Source organism: Vidua macroura, chromosome 7 (genome assembly GCF_024509145.1).
Source record: "Vidua macroura isolate BioBank_ID:100142 chromosome 7, ASM2450914v1, whole genome shotgun sequence".
NCBI classification, from domain to species: Eukaryota; Metazoa; Chordata; class Aves; order Passeriformes; family Viduidae; genus Vidua; species Vidua macroura.
In genome coordinates, this window is record NC_071577.1 from 16,892,804 (window position 1) to 16,917,281 (window position 24,478).

The 24,478-nt window shown below is 38.9% G+C and overlaps 1 protein-coding gene across 1 annotated transcript in view; it reads right to left on the reverse strand.

Moving 5' to 3' along the window:
• ITGA4 (integrin subunit alpha 4) overlaps positions 1 to 17,978 on the reverse strand; it is a 35,061-nt gene extending 17,083 nt beyond the window's left edge. The window contains exons 1-14 of the mRNA XM_053982474.1: positions 17,794 to 17,978; positions 17,585 to 17,706; positions 11,600 to 11,706; positions 11,380 to 11,509; positions 10,034 to 10,101; positions 9,247 to 9,379; positions 5,786 to 5,871; positions 5,405 to 5,464; positions 5,174 to 5,311; positions 4,411 to 4,522; positions 2,694 to 2,788; positions 2,294 to 2,384; positions 926 to 971; positions 407 to 561 (exon numbers count right to left, since the gene is read on the reverse strand). Of these exons, the coding sequence (XP_053838449.1) occupies positions 407 to 561; positions 926 to 971; positions 2,294 to 2,384; positions 2,694 to 2,788; positions 4,411 to 4,522; positions 5,174 to 5,311; positions 5,405 to 5,464; positions 5,786 to 5,871; positions 9,247 to 9,379; positions 10,034 to 10,101; positions 11,380 to 11,509; positions 11,600 to 11,706; positions 17,585 to 17,706; positions 17,794 to 17,978 (1,528 nt within the window). The remainder of the gene's footprint in view (positions 1 to 406; positions 562 to 925; positions 972 to 2,293; positions 2,385 to 2,693; positions 2,789 to 4,410; positions 4,523 to 5,173; positions 5,312 to 5,404; positions 5,465 to 5,785; positions 5,872 to 9,246; positions 9,380 to 10,033; positions 10,102 to 11,379; positions 11,510 to 11,599; positions 11,707 to 17,584; positions 17,707 to 17,793) is intronic.
• Between the last annotated feature and the right edge of the window lie 6,500 nt (positions 17,979 to 24,478).

The window sequence follows — 24,478 nt, forward strand, 5'->3', positions numbered from 1 at the left end:
AAAATGCCCCACAATGGTATGAGCAGCTGCGTGAGCTGGTTTGTGAAGGAATGTTTTCTCTCTATTGCTAAGTGGAAGGCAGCATCCTCCAGCAGTCCCATGTGGTTTGGTCCATGCCTGAGAAGACTGCTGTTAGAAGACATCTAAATATCACCCTTTTAATGCTGCTGTCTCTCCAAGTAACTCCAGCAGTTCTAGCAGGGATGTGCTGTAATTCCAAATTGAACAGAAGTGTAATGGCTTGATGTTATAGGGTAATAATGATACAAAAAAGATATCCATGTTTTCAGCTTTTCATTTTATACTGAAGTCAGATTAATGGTCCATTAAATACCAGTAGCATTATTCTGTAAATAGCTGCATTTGAAATGAATACATATAGTGGATTATTTTTCCAGTAGCTTACCAATATAACCAGGTACCTCTCGTCCTCTATAGGTAAAGCATAACTTCAAATTCATACAGGTGGCAGGCTGCTCATTTTCCATGCAGTCCAAATTAGTTGTATTTATTGAATTAGAATGTTTTAAAGAGGCTTCAACAATTATCACTGGTTTTGTTCTAAGAATAGAAAAGAGTAACACAAATAATGTCCAGATAAAGCTTACAGAATCTGCAAAAACTAACCATCCCTGACAATCTATTTTTATGTTTTAGAATTATAATTTTAAAGTTATCTGCATTTTTCAGATAGTTTCAAATAGTTGTATGCACATGCTTTTTTACGTCAAAAAGTTACAAAATTATATTTTCATTTTTTCAACATGTTTACTTAAATGTTTAATTTGTAAAGCCTTCTAGACTGAAGCTGAAGATATCAAGAATATAACGAGGTTAAATTAAACTGCTGAGTTTTAATAAATTCCACTAAAAAATAGAGTTAAATTGGATAGTCTTCAAAAGTACTGAAACATGCCAATCTCACCTGAGCACCACAGCAGAATCAGAGAAAAACGCACCAACTGCTACATCTGTACAAAAAGAATGTATCAATAAGCATAATTTGTCAACAGGAATTACTTCCCAGGTACAAACATTTTATAGCATATTCACCTTCTGGTGACTACTAAGACACCATTTGTCCTTTATTTAATAGAAAGAATATATTAGTATTCAAAGGCAGTTCCTCAAATACTTGTGCACTGTCCATAAATGCTGCATGCTAATTTGTTGGACTTCCAGATATTGATAATGTGATGATTTGATTTCCGTTCTGTATTTAAGTGGTTGATACTGAAGGACAACTCAGCTAATTGGGCGATACTTGCCTACTTCTTCATCCAGATATTCACTATTGCTATACATGCACATACATACTGTTTTTTACATAGATAACTGATTTGCTTATGTCTATTATATGTATGAAATTATACATAGACAGAGACAGAGAAAAGTATTTCCTTTATTCCAAATGAAATGAAATCTATTCATGCAAGAAGGGAAGAAATACAGACAGTATATATACCTCTCCAATGAGGTAGCAAAAGTGAATTGTAAGATGACTAAATGATATAAGGGCCTGAGAATGTGACTGCCAGATTATTAAGCAACAGCTGACCTGTGAGCAGACTACTTGTAACCTACCTTTTAGGCCAGCATTACAAATTAACCTGGATAACATATCCTGGACAGAGCAGCCAGAACACACAACATGGCAACTTTGTGCTTTTGAATCCCCAAGAGCAGGACAGACATACCTGACCTAAGACTTATCTGCAAAATGTCAAAATGCTTTGATGGTATGTATAAAGCAATTAATATATACTTGGCACCAAGTTAGCACTGCTTGGTCATGGCCACAAGAACTCCACAATGGTCTTAGCTCAGTGCCATGAGCCCTAAGTGAGGTTAAAGTATTGTTCACTCAGATTGAGAGTCAAGGAGCCCATGACTTGTGTCAAAAATCCAGACTCTGGGAAGGCCAGCAATATATTTAGATTAGCATACTAGCCTGGACAACAAACATGCTTCCAGTGCCCAAAGCAGCTCATTGTGACATTTGTAGATGAGACATCTGCTTTAAAAATATAAATCACATTTCTCTTCCCCTTGTGCACTATGATCTCACTATTACATTGTTCTCAGTTCTTAAATAATAGTTAGATGACCGTGAAAACTGACTGCCTGGCCTCAGCTTTACCTCTTCTTTTTTCTTCCCAAAATATGAGATGTGACATGTCATCTCAATAACAGATTCTGCTTCTGTTAAAAGTATCAAGCAGCACAGTACGGTTGTTTCCTATGAATTTCTGTTCCTTTAAAAATTAAAAATAAACAAAATTGCTTAATTTACCTTGATAGCCATTGTCATCTACATCAATGCCACTTGATATGGATTGTCCAAACATGCTTAAAGAATTACTGACTTCTTGTCCTTGTATCCTCTGAGGAGAAAAATGTAAAAGAGAAAATTATTCTTGCAAAGCTAATGTCTGAGTTACAATTTCCAATGAAAAATGTTAGCAGAACAATCCTGCTGCTGAATTAAAATCCCATAAACCATTTTAAAGCTCCCAAAACAATTTTTTCTCTCTTACAGGTTATATTATGACTGGAAATCACAGACCACGTAAAAATTTTCTGAAGTCTTTTAATGTACTTCAGATGGTCAGACTGTTAAATGAAGGGAAAACCCTCTCAGATTTAAACTTGGGGTTTTTCTGGATTGGGTATTTTGTACTGAAAAAGCATACCTGTGAAAATGATGGTGTTATTCCATCTTTCCTGCCATTGTATATATAAATAGCCCCTTTTAGATTATCTTCGTGCGGAGCTCCAATTGCCACATCTGTGGAAAAACAATTCAGCAATGATCGTTGACTAGGAAATATGACCACTGAACAGCTGAAGAAATGCAAATCTTGGTGCATGCAATGCCAGACCAGATTTACTTGCCTGAATTCAAAGGCAGCGTTGAACACAGATATAAAGCAAATGAAACAATACAGACCAGCTCAGTAATCTGATTCTACCTTAATTACTATGTGTGAAAAGCAACAGTCAAACACTGCCATTTTGTTAAAGACAAAGTCTATTTCTAGCAATGCTAATTTTGACTCTTAAGAGGTTAAAAGGTTACCATGAAAGAAGGCAAAATTATCATGGTCTTTAAAAAATTAGGAAGAAACAAGCCTTATATTTGTCAAACCGTGGTGATTTTCCTGCTCTTCCCACATGTATTAAATCACTGAAACACAAGTACTCTTGTTACAGTGCCCAAAATGAACCATTTATTTTTCTATGAAACATCCATAACAGTTAATAATATGCTTGGAAAGGCATTTAACAAGGAAATGAAAGTAGCTGGTTGGTACAAAGGGATATGTTTCATGCCTAGATGACCTAATCCCAGAGGGGTGTGGCAACTCCTAACAAACTGAATTAATGTACCTACTCACCAATCCACCCTCAACAGCCCTTACAAAAAACTCCCAAATAGCCAGAGGCTGTTAACCAAACAGTGAAGGGAGGGATGGGGAGATTATTTACACCATCTAGACAGTCACTATTAGTAACTGGGAACTTGCATTTACAAATAAGCAAAAACTGAATTATCTGCAAATCAGAAATACTTTATGTTGCACTGAACCAAAATCACAAGAAACACAAAGCCTTTGACTCTTTGGTTTTACAGAGCAATTCTCTTGATTGAATTCACATTGACTCAATCCATACTGTGGTGAGTAAACCACATAAAGCTCATTATACATCTCTCTACTGGTGAGATGAAATGGGACAGTCAAGTTGTGCCCATTAAAATTACACATACGTTCTTGAGGTCAGATTCTACACCAACACACACACCATTATCTTTACAGGGCTGATACTGATGGTTTAGATCATTGAAGAAGTTGGCTCTGCTCTGCTTTTTAATTACTACAGAAAAATGCTTTGTATTACCCAATTTCTCTTTATATTTTGCTTCCAGCCTTTTTCTTACATTTTTTTTCCTACTGCCACTCTCCATATTACATCCACTTTTTATTTCAATATTACCACAGCAGTCTCCCAACATGAAGGTTGTTTTCAAAATCCCCATGTATTTAGTATTTACTGGTAAAAAAGAAGCAGATTTTGACTCAATTTTTTTTTGTTTATGATTGTTACAAAATTGCCAAATTGTTCCCCAAACTTCATCTCAGATATTTAACACAGGATTAATTATTCCATTTGAGGTCCAGCACCAAAAGTTACAGATTATGCTATCATTTATGCTCATGCTCTTTATTAGACAGAACCTAGTCCCTTGGTATTAAATGTCAATGACTGTCAATGACTGTGAAGCAGCTGTATTTGAAGTCAGAAAATAAAAACCAAAAGAATTCTCAGACTTCCATAATCCTCCTGTTTATCATGACATTCCACTGATCAGAGAGAATTAAACCCAACAGATTTTCTTTGTATTCTTACCTTCAAAGCCATCATTATCTATGTCTCCTAGATTGGCTATGGACTCTCCAAACCTTGCTGCATACGAGTCACTCCCACTGAGCTCTACGTTCAGCTCTACCATCTTTGCTTCCTGAAGGAAAACAGTCAGTGGTACGTTAATGGAATATCACTCAAAATGTTCAAACTGCCTTGGATACCAATATATAACCCCACCAAACTTCTTGTACAAGTAAGCATTTTCAAATACATTTTAGGATATTTAGTGTAAGAATAGTAAAGTGATTACCCTTTCACTTCTGAACCTTAGAAAGAATAAAAAGAAGCTATTCTAATACATGAATCTGCCCAGTCACGTCATTTGCAAAACTGAGGAGTACCAGTCTCTTTCCTGACTGGTACCAGTAACTGCATGCAAATTTTTCATGCCTTGTTCGTTTCTGAAGGGCTTGCTAAGTTGCTCTTCAGATGGCAGTTCAGTGGAAAGCACAGTAGTGGAGAAGAGCTTGGAAAGGGGCTGCAGTGGCAGACTGTCACCACCTACGGCTCCTAGGAGATGAACCCTGTCTCTTCAGTTCCAACACTGGTGGGAGTAACTGTGCTACAGCCAACTCCGCAGCCTTTGGGGGTGTGCTGTGCACTCCTGCTGGGGCAGTCATCACAGCTCTACTGCTGCTTTTTCCATATCTGGAAACATGGGATAAGAAGAGAGGAAAACTCTTCCTCTTAGCCTGTTAAACCAGAATGGCTGTTTTGCCGTGTGTTTTTAAGAGAAAATACTTACAGAACCTGAATTAATATAGACATAAACTCTTCCCTCTTCTCTGATGGTACTTTGCATTGGAGCACCAACTAGTAAGTCTGAGAAGCCATCTGAATTCAGGTCCACAGCACAAACTGCAGCTCCAAAGTAAGAACCAAGCTGTGTGCAGACAAGAAATCATCATTATTTTTGAATTTTGATGAAGATGTGCTAGGAGTTATAAGGTGCAGAAAAGTAATATGATAGATTTACCTTTTTACCTCTTAGTTCAAATAGAATATTTAGTTGCGCCTCATTGCTAAAGATATATGCCTAAAAGGAAAATACAAGCAGAGTTCAGCAAACTAATCTGAAACACTTCCCAGTGCTTTCTCTACAGCATGTGCTAAAGAATCAGCAAAACAATGCACAACATCACAAAGTACAGCTATCTCCTGCACCTACTTGTACCTTTCTTGAACATAATAGTTCACATCAATATTATCCAGAGTGCCTACCCTAATTCCTTATTCAACTTTTCCCCCATGAGAAATCATATCTGATACTTGTCTTTAATATATTAATCTAAATTGGAAGATCATGTGTTTTTGTGAGATTATAGTCTTTAAGCCAGTATTCTAGACAATTCCTTACTTTACCAGTCTGCTCCTGTTGGGGAGCCCCTCCAATTACTTCTGTACTGGATGGTGTCAGAAAATGTCCAGCTCCAACAGAATATCCTGCAAATCAGAAATGCACTATTCAATACTGGAAATGCTATGTAACAAAGAAAGAATGGGAGCACGCATTATAAAAACAGTCAACACCATAAATTATCATGAGTCTGACATTCAGACCTCATGCAAGTTAGCAGTGAAAACAGAATAAAAACTTACTACAGACAGTAAGTTCCATCAGGCAGGAAAAAGTGTCAGAAACACTCATTTCTTCCCAAGAACTCAATTATCTGCCATACTTCAAAAGACAGTAAAATAAATTGCAAACACCTTCCATTAATGCATATTCTGCAATTGTTCAGTGAGTCCATACTATTAATACAACTGAAAATTATCCAAGTACATGCACTGGAATGTGGAAATAATTGATTCAATTGTTACTCTTCGACTATTATAACTGGATTGAAGAAAAATTAAATGTAGTGCTACTTCTATGTGCACATACATACACAGAGCACCATGGACACACACATGAAAATGTCAGGAACGAGTTGCAAAAGCCTCATTATGAAACAAGAAAACATTACATCAGCTTTTGTAAATAAATCTACATCACAAAGCATTTCTGTATGTGGAGAGAGATCATAAACAGGACCAAATTTTGATGCAGACATCCAGACACAGAATTGCAAAACAAAGGCTAAACCTTAACCTGTAGCTGCACAAGTCATCCTTCCAGAATACATTACAGCTCACTTGAAACAGGGAAGACAGAGAACATATTCCACTACTCTTGCATTTGCTGAATGACTGCCGATGTTCACAGCATGCAGAGAAAATAGAAAAAGCATCTTGGATAGATGAGAACAAGCTTTGACTCTTTTGTCTGTGAAGGTAACTACCTAGAATTCAAGTTCTCACTAAGCCACCTTTTTCTTTTCATATTTTAAGCTAAAAGAGATGAACAGAGCAATTTATCACTTGAAGGTCAACACCTAGTTTTTATTTACTCAACAAAAAATTAAGGATGAACCTTAATTTACCTCCTCTGACATTTACTTTCTAGTTAATTTTTACTAAAGTGTAAACTTTACTGTAATTTTTGTGTATGCTTGACTTTTTTTTTTAGAAGTCCTTAAGAATTAGTAATCACATAAAATCCTCATTTTTCTTTAATGCTATTAAAATATTTGGCAGGGGAAGGGGAAATCACATAACTGACCCTTTAAATTTAAAGGCATAGAGAAATGAAATTTTATTTCCAACTCCACAGTTTTCTCCTTTTTACCATCACTACAGTTTTTCGTTTTCTGAAATGTTACTTGCCCTCCTCAGATTTCTAAAAGGAACTGTCTTCTATTTTATGATTTCTTAAAGGTAGTTTAAGTGACTACGGTTACTTTTTCCATCAGGGCCAGCTGATTTGAAAGACTGAATAACTTTGAAAATTCCTTTTATAGAAGTCAGTTATTACTCTCCAAGAGACTCTGAAATAGTCAAGAAAATATTACCTACTGTTATGTATTACAAATATCCAATTTCCTTCTTTCTTTCAGTTGTCTGGTACATGAACACCTTTGTTTCTTCTAACTTACGGAAAATGCTACAATACTACTGCACTTCCTGTAGTCTCTAGTTTCTTCATTATTATTCTTTAAAAGTTTAATGAAAAACATAAATAAAGATGCCAATATCTTGCTCCCTACCACTGGAAGAAGAGAGTAAGCAGATAATGGTGTCTACTCACATGCTTGAATTACACTCTGGTCACAATATATTTCCACCACTTGGTAGGGATAATTTTATTCATTACTTAAGGGAGCAACAAGCTCAGACTTCTAAAAAAATAATTTGGTAGTAGAATTAACCATGAACAGATTTTTGTCTTCAATAATTACAAAGATGGGACAGATGCTGAGGGAGAGAAGGAAGATACTTTTAAATCTTTTCAACCATACTATGGGGTTTCAACCACATTATGAGGGAAAGGAGCAGAGGTTAAAGTAGCATGAAATTGCAAAATTCCAGGTTTATCACAGCTACTACTGTAAAGACATACAGATGAGTTAATGGTGCCCTTCTTCACTTTCCTGTAGAAGGGCAAGTTTAGAAGACACATGGCTCTGCTGAGCCAACATGCACCAAATCACTAGAGTTAAGCCAACTCCAGCTGATTTCAGCTCCTGGATGGCCAAGGCAACTAAGAAAGACCACATATGTGTGGAAAGGCCTTCCCTAACCTCTCCCCAACACAGTCCTTATGAAGGTTTTTACCCATTTGCCTGGATATGGCTTCTGGCTCTCAATGATTTGACTCATTCATTACAGAAATTCTCATTCTTATACTTGTAGAAGCAGAAATCTGGAATGAACTTTTTTCCCCTAGACAGGTGCAGTACTTTTTCTGCTGATTACTATTGAAGAGCTGGAGCTTTCCATTCTCTGAAGCTCTTATTTTGTCCCATGAAAGGTTAGAAGTTCTGCTGGTTGACCCTAGGGATCTTGGTGTCTGATCCCCTTCTACCAGCCAGTCTCTCTTCTGCTTGACTTTCCCACCGAGTCACTGTGGCCTTTGCAGGCCCAGAACTCAATTCTGAAGTCTCTGTTCACTGTGTTTCACAATAGCTATTTCATAACATATGCCAACTTCCTATTGTCAGAGGAGCGGAATCAGAAACAGGAAATGTTTATCCACGTGAACCGGAACGTTGAATGGGAAAATGCAAAAACCAATGGTCACAAGCAAAAATATTCTTGTTTAGGAGTTCAGAAAGGACAGATGAGCTTTTCTCAGTGTAGTGAGAACACTGAAGCTGCTGTTGTTTTTTTGGCATAAACCTTTCCAAACTGTAGCAGTAAATTCAGCTAGTTACTTGAATATAGGTACATGAGTAGAACTTCATGGCCTTGGTTACAGACATTCATACATGACGTTTGCCTTCTCATATATCCAGACTAAGATATGTTTGGAATAAAAAAAAAAAAAATAACCATTGGAGGAAAGTTTGTTTCTAAAGGTCATAGCATACTTCCCCTTATTGACAATACAATTAAGAATTGCTTGCTTGCAGCATTCACTGTAAAAATCTTTTCATATTTCTGCTATATGCAAAACCACTGTCTTTTTCCATGAAAGCTCTTGGCAGCATTTCAGACTTGAGTGAAATGAAAACCATTGCTAATCAGAAGGATCCCTACCTTCTAAATCAAGAAATGGTTAAAAGTCAGTGGTGAGATGATAAGAATAGAAATCCACTGTCAAGAAGTTTCCTCATAAAAAGAATAGAGAGGAAGCCCCATAATTGAATAATCAGAACACATCTTTAGAACTGCTGCTTCTGGGGTTAATAGTGAAAACAATGAAAAACACTGTGCACTCCCCCCAAGACCAGCAATTTAGCTTATATTTTAGTAAAGTGTTAAATACTTTATAAATACCTAGATAACTGCCGGATCTCACTAGGTTTTTTTTCTCATCTGTGTAATAGTGGATTGTATTTGCAGTTGTATTGTACACAAAAACAGAACCAGTCCAATAGAATGATCCAGGGGCTCCCATTATAATTAAGTCCTAAAAGAAAAGTAAAACACAGCCATGTTATTCACATTGAAATATTCACAAAAATAAGCAAAACAAGTAAAATGCTCTTCTTTAGATCTCCCGTGAATTGTATGAAATGCTACTGGAAATGCATCTGGCTCAGCACTGGGGTTTACCACTAAATTACAGACAATATTCTCCAGACTTCATAAAAATACCATTATTAAAAGCTTTGAATTGTCCCAACAAAATACAGCAAGAATTAGGATATTCTCTTCTCAAAAGAGTTTTTTAGAAATTACAATCTTAGGGTGGAAAGGAGATTAAATAATATAGAATATTACTCTGTAAAGCAAAAAGGTAAGCAATATAAATGTTACATCAAACAGATTAAAGAGAATAATAAAATTTCATCCTCTGCTATATCCATGCCCTTTTTCCAGATGAAAAATAACTTTGGATTTAGTAAGAAGTAAAAGTATTCTTGGGAATAAAAATTAAAGTCTTACTTGGGAATTTTCATGCAAGTCATAGAAAGATTAAATTAAAAATAAATAAAAAAGTGATTTTTCCCACCCACAATAAAATACAGTGTTGATGTTTGCATTTACATAGTCACTTTTAGATATTATACATAAAAGTAAGTATATAAACAGACTGACTTTTGGTATTTTTAATACACACCTTAATGTAAAAACTAGACATTCCAGCCTGACATGACCCATGGCTTTCTCCAAACTTTCGTGCATGATCTGAGAATGGGCAAGAAATATTAAAAAGGATGAGAAACATGTAGTTCCAGAGTTTTGTCATCAGGCTTTCAACAGAAGCTGAGACAACTTAGGAAAAAAAACCCAAAAAAACCAAAAAACACCTCCCCCAAAAAGTTGGTTTTCAGTTCTGTAAGAAAACTAAAAACACTGTTTTCGACTATATTGCCTTTAGGTGCAATACAGTATTGTAACAAACTCAAAACACTATGTATCACTTGATCACACCTGCCTTAGAAATATTGTGACTTTAAAGGCTATACTTTCAAAATTGTTCCATGAATGAAACAGCCAAATAGTTTGAGCACCACATCTGGATACTCTTCCACTCTATCCTTCAGGCATACTCTGACAGGCTTAATGTATCTTGATTGAACTTGCCCTGTGCTCCACTGGTGCCATGAAGGGTTTGTATTGTAGCAGTCTTAGACATATTGCTTTCATCCTAGCAATCCAACACAGTCCCAGCTGTGTTTTCCTGCAGTTCTTTGCTGACTGCCTGCCATCAGGGTTCCCTTCATTCCATACATAGATTTGTACACTTAAAGTCTCCAAAGATAAAAACCATGATTCCACCACCCCTTGTAACAGTCTCCAAAGCCAGCAGTGGGACATTTGATAGCATTATTCTGTCTGCCCAGAAAGATCAGATTGTCAGCTGATCCTTGCATTGGCAAGGCACAGGGACATGGGATCATTCTCCTGGGTGGCAGATAAGAATGGCAAAGCGTGAATGGAATAATTTGATAGATTCAGGTCTTGACTCTTATTCTGCTCCTGAAGTTCTCTGAGGAAGAACCCCTGAAGGTCTCATGCCACAGAGCAGCCTTGGCAGAAGGCAAGTAAGGGACAAGGACATGCACTGTATTACCTTTGTATCAAAGGCTAAGGAGCAGATGGCAACAATCACTTGCAGGTATTTCTGCTGCTGTGAGACTCTAGAACAGTGACAACAGTAAAGGAAGGAAGGATGTCCTCTACTGGCCTGGTTTTGAGGAGCACATATCTTTCAGCAATGAGAAAAAACTGAGAAAAAACTATGATGCCCTGTTCCAATTATATTTTTTGCCTTTTGAAAGCAGGTTTTCTTTGAAGTGATAAAGATCTTTGCATCACAAACTGGGCTCATATCAGCACTCAGCCTCCAAACCTTTGGCTGCAGAACACCTACGCAGAACATCACAGGCTTTTCACAAACTCTGCACCATTCAATTGTGTAGCTCACCCTTCCCTACAAAAGGACTCAAGCCTTTTGCTTACCTATATAGCATGGGCATATTCTTCTGCTCAGCTCAGTTCGAAAATCAGGAGGGATGGCAAAACAAATACCATGTGGCAGTTTGTGCTCATTTTTGGCGTAAAACACATTTTTCCATCTATGTCCACAAGCCTATGGATATAAAACAAACACAGCATTTGACATGGAAGCCTAAGAAAACTGGCTGCAGTCTGACACACAGGTGCAGTGGTTAATACATACAACGATAGATCCGCCCTCCTTTGGTTGCCTCGACAAGCTGACACCCAGCCACTGATTATCCCGCTCTTCCAAACACGTCTTCCCACAGCGCTCGCCACTGGGATGGCCTAGGAGACAAAGACCAATGCTCTGAACAGAGGGACAAGGTGAAGAACAATGTGGTGGGCAAGAGGAGCACCCAAGAACTCTGGGGGGAATATGCAGCAATTTGGGTGTGGTGGATCTGACCTCTGTCTCACACAGGTCACGTAGACTTTTTACTTCCTTCTTGAGCAAAGGTATGCTTGTGGGTAGCCAAAGGGAATATACTGGCTCTGAGTGTGATAGGCCAGCAGTGAGGATGGGCTTCTCCATCATTACTCAATTCTGGTGAAGGGCTGTCCCTGTAAATGCTTTTCAGCGTAAATGTTCGTAAGAAACACAACTAATACCTGTGAGTGCCACCTAAAGTCTAGCAAAAGCAAACATCTCTCCAACTATGTGTCTATTGGTAGCAGATCCTAAAACAATCTCTACTGCAAATGGATATCAAATAAAGGTTGTATAACTGCCACCTCTACTGGGGATTACCTATGCATGTCCTGCATGCTTCTTTTACTGTTGCAATTATTCACTAGCAGCTCTTAGTGTTAGTTCTTAAGTAGAGTTCTTTTTTAAAACCTTGAGAAAACACACTGAAATGTCTTCTAACTCTGCCCCACAGCCCAGAAAGCTACAGTATTGCCAAGTTAGCAAACATTTTCTTTCTTCTGGAAAGCAGCAGTGATCCCCACAGTAAGAAGAAGCTACCCATTTATTCTAAGTTATATAAAGGAAGTTTTTACTTTTTAAGATGTTTGTATGAATAAGCATTAATCAAATTGTTTAAATGGTATTTTCTATGCATCAGCATGATAGTTTATGAAAAAAAGGTCTTATAAAATAAGGAAGCACATTAGGTCATTTGAACAAACTCTTTTGCATAATTTAAAAAACTTTCTTAGACTGAATACAGCTACAGGTGAGCACAAAATGTTTGAGGTTTAAGGGTTAGTTTAGTTACCCAGAAGAGGATGTCAGTACAGACCACAGAGTACTAATGCTGATGGGATACTGTTTGCATGCAAAAAAGCCCCGTAAATCACACCCCACATCTTCTCACCCCTCGCCACACCAAAAACCCTGCAAAAATTAACCCACCAAAAAAAACCACCTGTGCTGAGGGCAGAACTGGCATTTATTACTGTCCAATGCATTAGAGAGTTTAAATGAATACATAGATTATCCTATTGGCCAATGTCAGAGAAGTGAACTTCCAAGTACTGAATATATACTGCTTTTCAGAAACAAGTGTGGAATTTAGATTCAGAACTGAATTTTGGAGTTATGTAATGGAAAACGTCTCACTTCCTAAGGGAAACATTTCCATGGTTTACATGAATTATAGAGCACATTAATCTGATTGAAATCTCCTCAGAAAAGAAAACTCCATTACACTCCCATGTGTAAAAATTAGTCCTCCTTTAAATCGCACAAGGCACTTCTGGTAAATCCCTTCTAGCAATGTGTTCCATCCTCTTCTAACAATGACTTACCTGGGACTTGCTTTTATGTGGATTTGCAGAAAATGGAAGAAGTAGAGAAGACCAGGGCAATAAATTTAGACCCCAAGAGACTAAGACTTTTTATCAGTAAATCAAATAAAACCAGACAATGATGATGTGAGAGATAAGTAAGTTCAGCCTGTCCCAGTGTTTCCTTCCTGTGCCTCTTTCAGAGGTTTGTAACAAGAAAAAGCACCACCACTCCTCAACACTCACTGGACTGCATTCCCCTTTTCCTTTGCTCCAGTACATATTGATTCAGGATTATTCTGGCCCTCTGCTGACATGCTGCCTTACGTTTCCTCTTTCTCTCTGACTGGCAAGTATTCAACCACCTTAAAAGTACAGACTTTTTTGGGAGAGAGAAGCAAGAACTTGACATCCCAGACACCCTGATGAGTCCCTGACTAGGGTATGACATTATAAAAGCTTTATCAAATGACAAAATGCAGTATTCTACACAAGCAACAGAGCAGCACTGCATAAGCTCAAGAGGACATGGCAGCTTGGTTGCCTCAGGGAAAAGGAGCACGTGCTATCATAAAGTCACTGAGAAATAAGTAATTGCCCATGCCTGTGTACATTACACAGCTGGAAGATCCACTTCTGCTATAATCCCCTCTGAACACATCCACAGAAACAATGCAACTGCAGACAAATACGGTCATAACTTATAAAGCCACTTCTGGTTTTGTCCTTAAGGATCATAATACAGATGTTTGAAATGTCATCTGAGAAACCATTTTTATATAACTTCCTCCAGTGTTTTCCATCCCCAACAGCCTCTCATCACCCATTTTATCCTCCCATAACTCCTCTGGTCCTGTTGCTAACTGATGAAAATGATGAAGTCTGCTGCAAACACAATAAGCCTTCTGACATCCTGCTCCTAGGTGTCAGGGCCTCAGAGTCTATTTTTACTCACCCAGGAAGTATTTTCTGTTTTCACAGATGTGATAGGTTTTATTCCTATCTCAAATGAGTTTAACCCCAAACATTTTAAATGATACCTGTTTCCATCCTTCTGTAACAGACCTAGGTCCAGAAGATCCCATGTTCCTTGGAATAGTATGGCTATTTGAAAGAGGTCACTTGCAAGGTGTGAGCAGTGCAAGCAATATTAAAAAGTCACACTACCAAAACTCAAAGTTACTGAAATCAAAGTTGAACAGACACAGCTTTGCCTTTGGGGAAAACCATTAACTGTTCACTTTTCCATTGTAATGATTCAGCTGGGGGAGCTAGAGGGCAATTTGTTCACAGGTTAATTGTAGCAGAGACTTAAAGGAAGGGAGCAAGACTGAAACTGCAGGCAGAGTTTTCTGGCCTTATGTTAAACAGTATGCACTGAATTTATTGCATTCATTTGTAGCTAAAACTAATTTTTTCTTTAGACTGGATGGCAAATTGCACAAATTATTTCCTATATACCTTAACCAGTCAATCAGTTTCAAATCCAACAGCAGTGCTACTGAAGAATTTCTGTAACATTTTATATGTCCAAAATTCAGTAGGTCAAAACATATAAAGAACTCAGTGTAAATTCCTCTGCATTAATCCGTGAGTACCCCAAACTGATGTGAGCAAGGATTTGAAACTCAAGACTAGAAGATGGACACTTAGTGCTTCAACCTGAAGCACTGTATTTTGTACTTGTGCCTGAAGATTGATTACAAGCCTCTGCATCTAACATAAGCCATTATTTCAAAATACTCCAAATACAAATAAATCTGCAGTCTAGAACACTTGACACCTTAAACAGAAGTACTAGAATTCAAAAAGAGACTGAAAACTCTTCTATTCATCTATCAGAGAGAGATTTAAAAGTGCCAATGAGGGGCTAGGAAAACAAAGACCTGCTAGTGTATCTCATTGCTCTTTTCAGCTCTTAACCAGCCCAGGGCCTGCAACATCTTGAAGAACATTAACATTCTTTAAAGTATGTCTGGATGAGTTATCCCAGATACTGTGATGACTGCAGCATAAGACTGCTCCCAGCAGCTCTTTTACTACTGAAGAAGCAGATAGGAGCTTGTGACACATAAAAACACAACAGCAGTTTTGTGTGATCGGTGGCTTCCTAATTGTTCATGAATCCTTCATTAATTAGTTATGGCAGTTTCAAGGCTACTTTAGCGAAAAGGAGCGATAAACTATTTTAACATATTTGTATCTCTAAGTAATTCACACCCATTTAATACAGAACCCCAACATTTGGAAAGCCACTTCTATTGCCTGTTAGCACCTCTACTTTTTCTTATATTATGACTTATAATTAGAAACTTACCACCTCAAAGATGTTTTTACCAGAAGAAAATGTGAATTCAACTATTTAAGAGCAAGATAGAAACACTTATTTCTCATTGTGCCTGTTCAGCAATGCAATATACTGCCACACATTTTTCTAAGGAAATTCCCTATTCTATGAGATCAGAACCCAAACTTGAATGAGTTAGACGAGAGATAATTAAGTTCAGCTTTGTAATTCCAAGTTCCCCTGCATATTTCTCTGACCTCAGATACTATGCCACTTCATTCACATCCCATGTATCACAGCTGCCTTTGGCTTCTTCGCTGACCTCAATGACCTGTTTTTCAATACAGCACTTCTTTTCAGCTTCTGTTTAACTTCAGAAATACTACAGACAAACCTTAGTGATGCAAAGATGTCATCTAGCAGTAATGGAAACCTAGCTTGCAAAAATCTCATATGGTATAACTATTGTTTTAAAAAGTATGTTGTGTAACCTGCAGCCTTTAATCCTGGGAATAGAGGCCATGTTAAGCTAAGCCTTTGGAACCACATAAACTTTTTCATATACCTGTTGCCTCATTTCACTTAGAATCCCTTAAGCTATTGAAGAAAAACCCATCATAATATTTCTTTAGAGATTTTGTTTCGCCATTGGCGAAATGAGCAAACTGAGAGGCACTGCAGATGTTTGTAGGTTTCAAAGAACCTGAAAATTTCAATCCTTCCTTTTCTTCCCTCACACAGTAAAGGACTATTTTTACCACCAATCCAGGAACAGGGATTTATTGACTCTTAGCATATGTTACTTCACCACTTTAGTTGACCTCTTAAGACTTTTTGCAAGCCTCCTCACAAGAAACAGGCAGTCCAAAAAAAAAAAAAAAAAAAAGCTCTTTGTTATATATAACTTTTTAACAGATATAGTACTGGAATGAAATTAATCAACAAAACCCCAAAAAGCTACTTGGGCTGGTATAAATTTAATTTCCATTCTTTCTAGCAGCAACTGCTTGTCTTTTTCTTATAGGACTACATGTAAAACACCACTGAAGTACCTCAGGTTTTTGTATACCAGTTACAAAATGAAACTCTTATACTGATTTGTAGCCAAAAAAAAAAAAAAAAAAAGGGATAGAACCTGTCAGTTCTAAGTTTTATGCACAGACATTTAGAGAAATAATTGTTTTAGTATTTTTTTTGGTCACAGAATGCTGAGCTCCACCCTGACAGCCACCAGTTCATGGTGCACTACTGCTTTCAAATATTTTGGTAGCCCTTTTCCCGCGCTGCTTCTTACTGGGCGGCGTGCTCATAACGGATGGGATACTCTTGGTCAGAGGGTGGCAGAGTACAAGTTGAGGAGGATTCTCTCCATAGCATATGAATAGTGTGAACAGTACTGTATGCAAGTGGGACAGGAAGAGAACCCAAAGCAATTCACACATGTTCATGGCAGCCCAGTGCAAAGCCTTCCCCTTTTTAAGAAGTATCAAACGCTTGAAAGTTAAGTTCAGCCAGTTACATCTCCCAAGTATGGAGACTGTGGAGATAGAGAGAAGTTAAATGCAGGATCCATAAAAACTGATTCAGTCAAAATATAACTGTTTCCCTGCAGCTCCAATAAATCTGCAAGCAGGGAGAATCCATCAGCAAGACAGCTGTGGTTCAGAGTTACTTCAGGGTGGCTTCTACAAAGAGAAGGCTTTGCAGGGGAATACATGATTTAGGCACATACTTCCACTCTCCCATCCCTGAGCTTATTACATTCACCCACTGTCCTGAAAGCTGCACCAGCTCTTCTCCGCAGAGTAGGCTCAGACCGAAACTCTCATGGGGCTTTTGACTCGGAGGCTGAAACGTGCGAAACGGCTGCGGGAACGACATCTGTCACACCTAACTTCCCCAAATCAAGTTTTGGTGCGTGTTATCTCTCTTGATGCCGCCGCTACAGTCCTTGGGCAATAGCGCTGATCTCGCCCTTTGGCGAGAAGCAGAGCACTCTGCAGTTTGAGCCGGAAGGGCCCAGCACATCCCGCAAGGCAGCGGAGCGGAGCCGCGGTGCGCGCACGGCGGAGGGCACCGACCGTCCGTCCGCGGCCGCCGCCCCGCGCCGGGGGTTTCCCCGCCCACGTCCCGCCGCCAACTCACCCAGCTGGAGCTGCTCGCACCCTCCGCTGGAGCTCCCCCCGATCCGGCACCGGAATATGGCCCCGGGGTTGACCACCGACTCGTTGGCGGGCCAGCTGGCCCGGGGCGCGCCCACCACCAGCCTGCGGGGCAGAGACGGCAGCGTGAGGAGCCGTGGCCAGGACAAGGCGCGACGGGCCCCCGCGGGGGCGGCCGGGCCGGGGACTCACCATCGCTCCTCGCCGTGGCGGTGCAGGAGAACCGAGTACCCGAAGAAGGTCCCGTTGCTCCCGCTGAAGAGCAGCGCGTGCTGCGTGTCCAGGTTGTAGGGCCGCGCCGTCGGCAGGCACTGCCAAAGCAGGAGCAGCGGGGCGGCCCAGCCCGCAGCGCCCCGCGCCCTCCCGCAGCTCCGCATGCCTCCGGCCGACCGGGAGCGCAGCGACGCCGGCTTCCCGCCTCTCCGCTCAGCGAGAGGGCAGGGCCGCGCCCCGCCCCGCCCCGCCCTGCCCCGCTCTGGGTCACCCTCCCCGCAGCCCTGGCTGGGGGTGTCCCCGCGAACGGGGGACTCACACGGCCACGCCGCCACCTCCTCCCGCGCGGCCGCAGCCCCTCTCCCTGCCCAGGCGGCGGGGGTCGGGTTTCTCCCCGCCCCGTCCGCGCCCCTGGGGACGCTGCGGAAGGGACATGGCCCCAGTGTCCCCGGGCAGTGCCCCCGTGGGACGCGGCCATCCCGACACCGGCGGAGCAGAGAGAGCCGCGTCCCCCTCTCTTCGCCTCGACACACTTGCCCGGCCGGGCCGGCAAAGGGGGAAGGAGATACTGGAAACTTATCCTAAAATCTCCCGCCGAGCAGCGGGCGGGCAGCTCAAGCGCAGGACCGTGTTCCGAGAAAGGAAGTGTGGGGAAGATTTGAGTTTTCCTTTTAGATTTAAGAAGAAACCCAGTACCCCTGTGTTGAAAGCCCTTCCCACAGCTGCTGTGCTGAGGGAGTCTTGCCTGCTGTCCCCCAGTGGGAGGGTGTTTGGTTCCTGAAACCAGTGCCGCAGAAGCAGAGCACAGTGAGCCTGGCCTACCCATGTTGCACAAGACTGCTCACTGTTGATGGCGCCTTCCTTTCACGTGTGATGTAGTCAAAACAACCCCCCATCGCTTCTTTTACATTTTAGAGTAACTTTTTCACATTCCTGTTCATTTCTTCAGTTGCTGACAAAGTGAGCAGCCATGCCTCCTCAGCAAAGGAACAAAGGAAACTGAGCATTATGCAAGAGATCTGGTATTTGGCAGACTTTGTAAGGGCTCCCTTGATCTTAGTGAGGAGCTTTTCTGTGTGTCAGCAATCAGTCGCTGACTCTTGATTTAGCTCATACCGAGTTGTGTTCATCCTGAAATCAAGGCTTTTATTTCTATCTGCAAACCTTGCCTTACTGAAATCCTTTGATTACCAGGGCTTCCGTGTTGCTATAATCATTCCTGTATATGGATTACCTATGTATAATGGTATTTTGAATCTCAAAAACAAGAATAGAAGAACTTCTAAAAGAAAGTTTTAGTTACAAAGATTACCTACTGCATCTGGAATAAAATCCAGTATGATTGCAACTATTGAATATTATACACATTAGAAATAACGTGAGATTTCCGTAATGGAAATTTAGAACATGGATTTTAAGCTCGGGAAAATACCCCCCTTTCATTTCCACTAAGTTAGTGGAAATGTGGAAAGTTTCACATTTCTGCAAAATGCTGAGCAACTAGGGGCACTGAGGCAATGCAGAGTGAAACATCTTGTCATCCTGACCACATACAGATGTGTAGTTTCTGGAATGAGATCAGCACAGTGGAAGATCTGACAGCCAGTCAGCAGTGTATCTTTTTTTGATTCCTCATCTCTAGAGCCATCAGAGGGCTTCTCTGGATGACACTGATATGGAGCAGTGGCTGTTTCGTGCAAAGGAGGCAAACAGCTCCTCAGCTGCTATTTATCTTCCTTCCAATTACTGACATCAAAGGAGTTAAAACAATCAACAGCAGCTGTGAATCTGCATTTCTACTACTCAAGAAGTTTTCATCCTCATTTTCAAAGCAGCAAAACAAACATGATTCAAAACTGAAATGCTAAATTGTGGTTTAGTTGGTGAAAAATTGTAACATGGTTGTAGCACCACGATGCAGGAACCATGTTGAGATGGTGGCTGTGTTCCTAGCTGACAGGAAAAGGTAGATTGTAAAGTTGTGGGATTCAATTATTGCATACATAGCTGCTTATCAGCTATGATATGAAATTGAGAGCTCTACATCACCTGTCAGGAAGAAATGTGTGTGTTGTCTCCTAGACTCTGCTAGAGTGGATGTGATCATGATCCCTCAGGCATCAATGAAATCAGTGGAATATAAATTGCTGGAGAGTCAGAAATCCATATTTTGAGAAATATTTGTAGGTTTCAGTACCATTCAGATACTAGGCAGAGATCAGAATAAATGCAACTGACAATATGGAGTAATGGAGAGAGAACTTGAGTTTTATTAGGGATTAAGAGAATTTGCAGAAAAGGTGGAACCAACACTGGAAGCCAAGTACTTGTATTTAGATATCAGTTATGTATCAGTTTATATCCTGAAATAATAAAAAAAGTTCTCCCCAAAACATCTTGCTGCTATTCATTCGCAACAGCACATCTCCCACAGTCCTCTGTGGGTTAATAACAATAGAAGCAAAATATCACAGTGACTTGCTCTTGTGCTTGAATTTGGTTTACCATCTAAGGCAATTTCAGAGGAGCCAGTGGGATGATTTGTTAATTGTATTAGTCTGCAGTTTGACAATATTTTTTACAGCAGATGTGTGCATTTCATCTGACTGTCCTCATCTCTTGCTGCTTGTTCTGGAATCATACAGTACCCCTGTTACACTGATACTGTTCAGTGTCTGAGCAGTGAAACACATCAGAGAAGTGATCTGAGTTAAAAATAACTCAGCAAAAACCCCCAAACCTAGATCACATTTGTAGCTGGCCAGTTGTATTGGTTGTATGTATAGGATGGTTTGTACTGATGCTGCAGCTTTAGGAGCTTTCTCAGGTAACAGCCTTAGTTTTCTAGAAGTAGCAAGTCTACAAAGTTCAAACCTACACATCTAACTTAAAATGAAGCAGTTTCTTTCCTTTCTTTTCACCGGTGCTGGTGAGAAGAAGGGTAAGAAAATTACTGAAGGAAGAACATACTGATTTTGAATGTCTGTCAGCTTTCTTTGGAACACATACTTTTTGATTCCCTAAGCTGGAAGGCATTTGTATTAAATTAAGTCCTGTGTATAGGCTGGTGTTGGGTAACTGATCACATGACTGCTTTTGCTGTGTTATAAATACATGAAAGCACATGTTGCTAAAAATCTTCATGGATATGGCTGCTTTCAGCTGTGTCTGTCCCTGGTCTCCTGTGTGCCATGTAAGCCTACTGCTGCTTATGGAAGAGTGTCTCCAAATCTACTCTGAATTAGAAATAAAAACAATCAGTGGTTGAGATCCTGTTCCTAATTAGAAAGACATGAAAGTTTAATTTTTAAATTATCTAAGTACTTAAATAATGCTATTTCAAATTTGAAGTTTCTAAACATTTCTGATTTACTGAAACATGGAAAATCTAGGGTTTTGGTCAGACCATAACTACATCTTCTTTTTATGTAAATTTCTCCTCCACCACCCCCCAACAATGGCAGTGGGCCACAGAATCTATTATTCATATGCTGTCATCTGAGAAATTATAGAAGGCAAATACACTCTTACCTCTAAGGCTGTTTTCAAGAAACTTCATCTTCCCTCTGCTGTAAGATACATGTGAGCTCTCATGAAGAGGTTGCATTGTCCAGTGACAAATATAATTAAGCACAGATGTCTGAGGCACCAAAAAGAAGCAAATGTTAGCAAGGGTCTTAATTGTATAATTTTGCTTATGTTCTCTTTAGAGATCTGAATTTCATTTAGAATCAGTTAAAGAGAAACAATCTTTTAATTTAATCAGCTTATAATATATTTACACTCATATGATGTCCTTTTAGGAAATACTTTAAAGAAGTTTTTTATTCCCTTGAAAAATTGAGCTGCTGAAGTAAAGACTGATCTGCCAAAAGAGCTTTCTGGTATTTAAACATATAATAGTGTCATACAGAAAATGACTATGGCAACCTGACTAGAAGAAGCAAACAAAAGATAATTATAGTTAATAACAGTTTAACTAATAACTGCATTTTGATTTACAGATAGGTAGGACTGGAAATTAATCATTATATGTATATGTGTGATTGATGCATTGCATATCCTTTTTTATTTCTTAAAATTTTGTCAAAGATTCTTGAGTTGCAAGATCAGACACAACAAAATAACTGGTTCTGAGCAGAATTGGGCAGTAACTTCTTTTCCCATCCCAAAGGAATTGCTGAACTTTTGAAACTTTCCCATCTGCAATTCAAACAAAGAGTGTTTTCATGCACCATTTCTGTGTCTTTCTTTGTAAAAGTCTGGTTCAGCACAGTTGTAGCATTTTTTTTTCATTATTATCACTTTTAAAAACAAATATTTTAGTTAGATCTGATTTCTTTGAGATAAAAAGGAATTATGTATGTTCAGAGAATTTCAACATAAAAAGTAATTTTATTTTTTCAAAATTAATAATTTATTTAAATGAACACTTTTTCATGATTAATTTTCCATAATTAATCAACATTTCAACACATTTATCTCTACACTGAAAAAATTCCGACCACTTACTGATATTGTGTTTCCATAGGTTCCACATGTCTGCTGATGAGATTGAATGCAATGGAAATGGAACAGAATCTGAAAAAACTTTGCGTAGATTTATTTCTTAGCTACAAAGCAATTTTAAGTTAGACATTGGTCTGTTACATCTGCTAAGCAAGATAAACTGGAGCACAAAGTAAAAGCACAAGCTTGGTTATTTAGACAAGTAGATATTAGTTTTGCTGAAAAGAAGGATCAGTTCTGTACTCAGGTATGAATTTATGGAGCGCTTACCATTAATGTTAGTTTCAATTTGCATCAGTGTTTAAGTATGTGCATGTATCAATACAATGACAGTGTTATGTTGCACAGGACTGCCTGAATTGTTTTTATTTTACAAAGGTTTCCATAAGAACACTTAAATTAATATTTTGAGAGGAATGTAAGGTTCTTTGTTGTCTCTCTCATTTATTTTTAAATTTTTAAAAAATAACTTCTAACAAAAAATGTGCATGGTCAATGATTGGTGCAAGTTGGGCAATTAAGAGTTTAGAAACTGAGTCAAATGATGCTGAGGCCGAAAGCCTTTGGCTCCATAGAAAAACTAAGCACTATGAAAACAGCCCTCAAATTAGAAAGGGTGGATGTGTGTGGACCATATTCTTCCAGCAGTGACAACAGCTAATATTTCAGATAGGAAAAATACCTCACAAGACCTCCTTATTTCTTGAAAATAATCCACCAAAAACCCAAACTGAAACAGTTGTTGGAAGAGAACTGTTGAAAGGAAACATCTGGAGGAAATGCCATTCCAATTTCAGTCTTGTCTTCAGTATACCATAACATACATTTTTCAAGATGTGATACTGTGCTTCATCACACAACATCACAATGAGATCATAACTCTGAATATGGACTCCAGGTCACCTTTATGAAGGATGGTAATTATTATGTCTGATTCTGCTTCCCGAGAGAGTATATTAAAAATATTTCTCATCAATTTTCATTTCTTTGATGCTAGCATGAAGTCCTGTATATGATCCAGTACAGCAATATGATAAGAAGGAATTATGGTAGAAGGCAGTGAAAACTGAGTGATTTTTTATAGTCGTATGAACAACATGACACTTTTGGAATTCTTCAGAAGAGATGAAAATAAAAGATTTTTCTAGATTGTTATGTTTCTCATGTATGTATATTAATATTTTTCTTGTACTCCTTTCATGGATACTCTTAGTATGAGTTCAAAACCCAAACCCCATCCATTCTCCATACTGTGTCTTCATGAATTTATTAACCTTTTTAAAAATTAGGGAAAGCAAAAATTATCTGGAAAGCTATCAGAGCTCTGGTTGTTAAAATGTCAACTTAAAATGCCCTTGGTACTGGCATTACATTCGTAAGTAGTCATCTGCCAGTTGTGTATCTGTGATTTCATAGTTATCAGGTCCAATACAAGTTTAGACCCTGACAATTTAAGCATTAAGAATTTTTGTTGGCTTGTAGGAGCAAAACTTAATCTGTATCATTGTCATGAAATTTGAAAGAGAACTTTTTTTCAAGTTACACTTGCATTAAAGGAAAATGTAGTAGCATTGAGACTAGGCAGACAACAAAGTATGTAGAGGATATACTACCAAGAGTTCATCCACTTACAGGTAACCTTAGTTGTTCCTGTTATTTTGACAGAGTAGGCTGTGTCTATTTGCCTGTTTGTTTGGCTGTTTTTTTTTCTCTGTATATATAATGGACACTATAAACCATGTTACATGTTGTTGCTAGAAAACTTGTAATGAAATAAACCAATGAGATGCTGTTCTACTTGACAAAGTTTCTCTGAGTTGTCCTTGCTCTGTTTTAGAATACTGCATGTAGTAGCTTTAATATTTTCTTTTTTAGGTTAGATTTTCACATGTCCTAATTCTCAGTTTATTTCTGAAATGTTTTAATTATAGCTGGATGTATTTGAAATGTATATGGCCTTTTGTGCACTTGTAAAATCTATAGACTTATTGCCCAGTATTCATGTATAAACCATGTACATTTGTATTTTAATATTATATTCTATGGGCTATGTCTTCTGTTGCAAAATAAACCTGAGAATTCGTAGTATACTCATGCTTTTCCTTTCCATTATTCTAAAAATTTACACATTCTAGATGCATTGGGATCATGTCTG